The sequence below is a fragment of the Laccaria bicolor genome, genomic scaffold, assembly GCF_000143565.1.
Source record: "Laccaria bicolor S238N-H82 LACBIscaffold_781 genomic scaffold, whole genome shotgun sequence".
Taxonomy (NCBI): Eukaryota; Fungi; Basidiomycota; class Agaricomycetes; order Agaricales; family Hydnangiaceae; genus Laccaria; species Laccaria bicolor.
In genome coordinates this window covers 1-1,977 of record NW_001890483.1, presented here as the reverse complement: position 1 = coordinate 1,977, position 1,977 = coordinate 1, and the positions used below count along the sequence as shown (strand labels likewise).

Here is a 1,977-nt window from a genome sequence, read left to right as displayed (position 1 = left end):
CGTTACGGCGCCAGAAGCAAGGAGACCAGAACGGAGTCGATGCTCTCATTATGCTGCTCAAGACTTGATTTGATCCTGTAATACAAAATTGATGGAGGTAATTAACATAAATACAGAATGTGAGAGACGAAGACCTACATGGCATGTACTGGAAGGTTCAGTAGCAATGTGTTTGAAGATATTGTTCACGAAGCTTTTAAGGATAGCCATCGCCTTTTTGGAGATACCAGTGTCAGGGTGGACCTGTCCAAGGGCCGAAGAAGAGGAATTATATGTATTGGTTGAAACACACACCCTTGTAGATGTAAGAGGAGTAACTTTCCTCGCTGTTTTCTTAGTTGCCACTGTCGATTTCGGCCTTGGAAGCGGTGGAGGCCAGCACTCTGCCAGCAGTGGATGCGCGCCTACTGACGAGAACTCTACACACACATTGTCAGCGATGCGAGAAAGGAAGAAAGCCCTGGCTGTTACCCGACGCCGCACCTCCACACTTTGCCAAACAACCTCGTCGCCTCCGCCATTGCAAGACTCATGAGCTGCATCTTGATCCCGCCTCCCCCTGGATTGAGTTGATTTGATACCTACAAAACAAAATCCATCATTATCTGGAACAAACCTTAGTTGTGGCGCACCAACCTCCAGAGCAGCTGTACAGCCCAAAGAGCCGGTGCTGACGCTACTCGCATCTCCGTGATAAGCCTGACAATATGCCTCTTGCACATGCTCTTCTTCGACTGGCCATTGTGTGCTTGCTGTAAAAGCGAGCTCATTTGCAATAGAATGACATTTATTGAAGATCAGCTGCTCACCTTGTTATCAGACAGGCAACCAAGCTCGCTGGAGAAAAGGAAGCTATCCACAGAGCCAAGCGCAGTCTCAATGGCCTTGCCGTGGTCGACTGACATTGTCTCGTTAGCCATTACCTTGTTGGAGATACGAGTGTTCGATTGGACCTGTTTGAGGAGTCAACGCAATGTGTTCCAAAGAGGTCGCTTCTCACTAAGCTCGTTGTTGGAGATACAAGCGACGGGGTGGACCCGTTTAAGGAATAAAGAGGAGGTAATCAGTGTATCGGGTGAGGCGCGCTACGCACCTTGTATCTCTCGCTTCTTCTTCTCCATCAGCCAGCGCTGCGCCTTTCACTGTCTTCTTGGCTGCCTTTGCGCCATCTGTCAATTCGGCGGGGCCTTGGAAGTTTGGAAGCGGTGGAGGCCGGGGCTTTGCCAGCAGAGTGGAAGCAGGTTTGCGATGCTCAACGTTTGGCTGGGAGTCGTCAACCTTTAATCTATAGTAGGTGTAAACGATCAGATCTATTATTGTAACGATTGTGACGAGGACCCGAACAAGGCCGATAGCCGACGCCGCCCTGGAGGGCGATGGCAAACAAGGCTCAAAATAGCTCCAGGGTCTGATTTCATGTCTCGTTTCGGAAATCCGGGGAAAGCCGTCCCTGCCCCTCTCATATTTCAGCCCAAAGGTGAGTAAAACGTTCGACATAAGTAAGGATATTCGGAAGGTTTTATGATAATAGCTGTAAAACCAAGTAAATCGAGGACGTTTCCGGATTGTCGAAGTGTTGCAAAAAGCGCGGCGATCTTGGGCATTGACGGTGAAGCGAGCGCCAAGCGAGCGTTCCCTGAAGGTTGGTTTCAGGGGCAGGGTTGAAGGGACAGCGCTCTTCGGCTACACGGCCACACGTACACCAGAGACGTGAATTCGTAAGAACAAAATGTTTTTGTGGAGCGGTTAGAGTCCTTGAGCGCTAGCTTGAGCGTTTGAACGTTTACGGTTGGCGCATTTGCGTAGATTGTATCACGTGGACTCAGGTCTTGAGCGCTTGAGCCTGAGTCCACTGTTCTTTTACGCACCGACCACCTTGTGCGTGTCTTTCTCCATATTTCTAGTCTTCGCTGATCCTCTGGGATGGGATATCCACTCACGCAACTTCATACGTCGCAATTTTGATATCAAGCCAGA

At 49.8% G+C, this 1,977-nt stretch overlaps 2 protein-coding genes across 2 annotated transcripts; both read right to left on the bottom strand.

Moving 5' to 3' along the window:
• Positions 1-57: 57 nt before the first annotated feature.
• LACBIDRAFT_257172 (uncharacterized protein) lies at positions 58-325 on the bottom strand (the record flags this gene model as incomplete). Its single annotated transcript, XM_001891302.1, has 2 exons — positions 58-243; positions 293-325. Coding segments are annotated over 2 exons (219 nt in total), but the record flags the coding sequence as incomplete, so codon positions are not given.
• Positions 326-334: 9 nt separating this feature from the next.
• On the bottom strand, positions 335-1,896 carry LACBIDRAFT_336346 (uncharacterized protein; the record flags this gene model as incomplete). The annotated part of the gene is made up of 7 exons (XM_001891301.1): positions 335-419; positions 484-581; positions 633-752; positions 810-953; positions 1,144-1,285; positions 1,702-1,843; positions 1,869-1,896. The coding sequence occupies 7 exons, from the start codon at positions 1,894-1,896 to the stop codon at positions 335-337; spliced, it is 759 nt and encodes a 252-aa protein (XP_001891336.1).
• Positions 1,897-1,977: the final 81 nt, after the last annotated feature.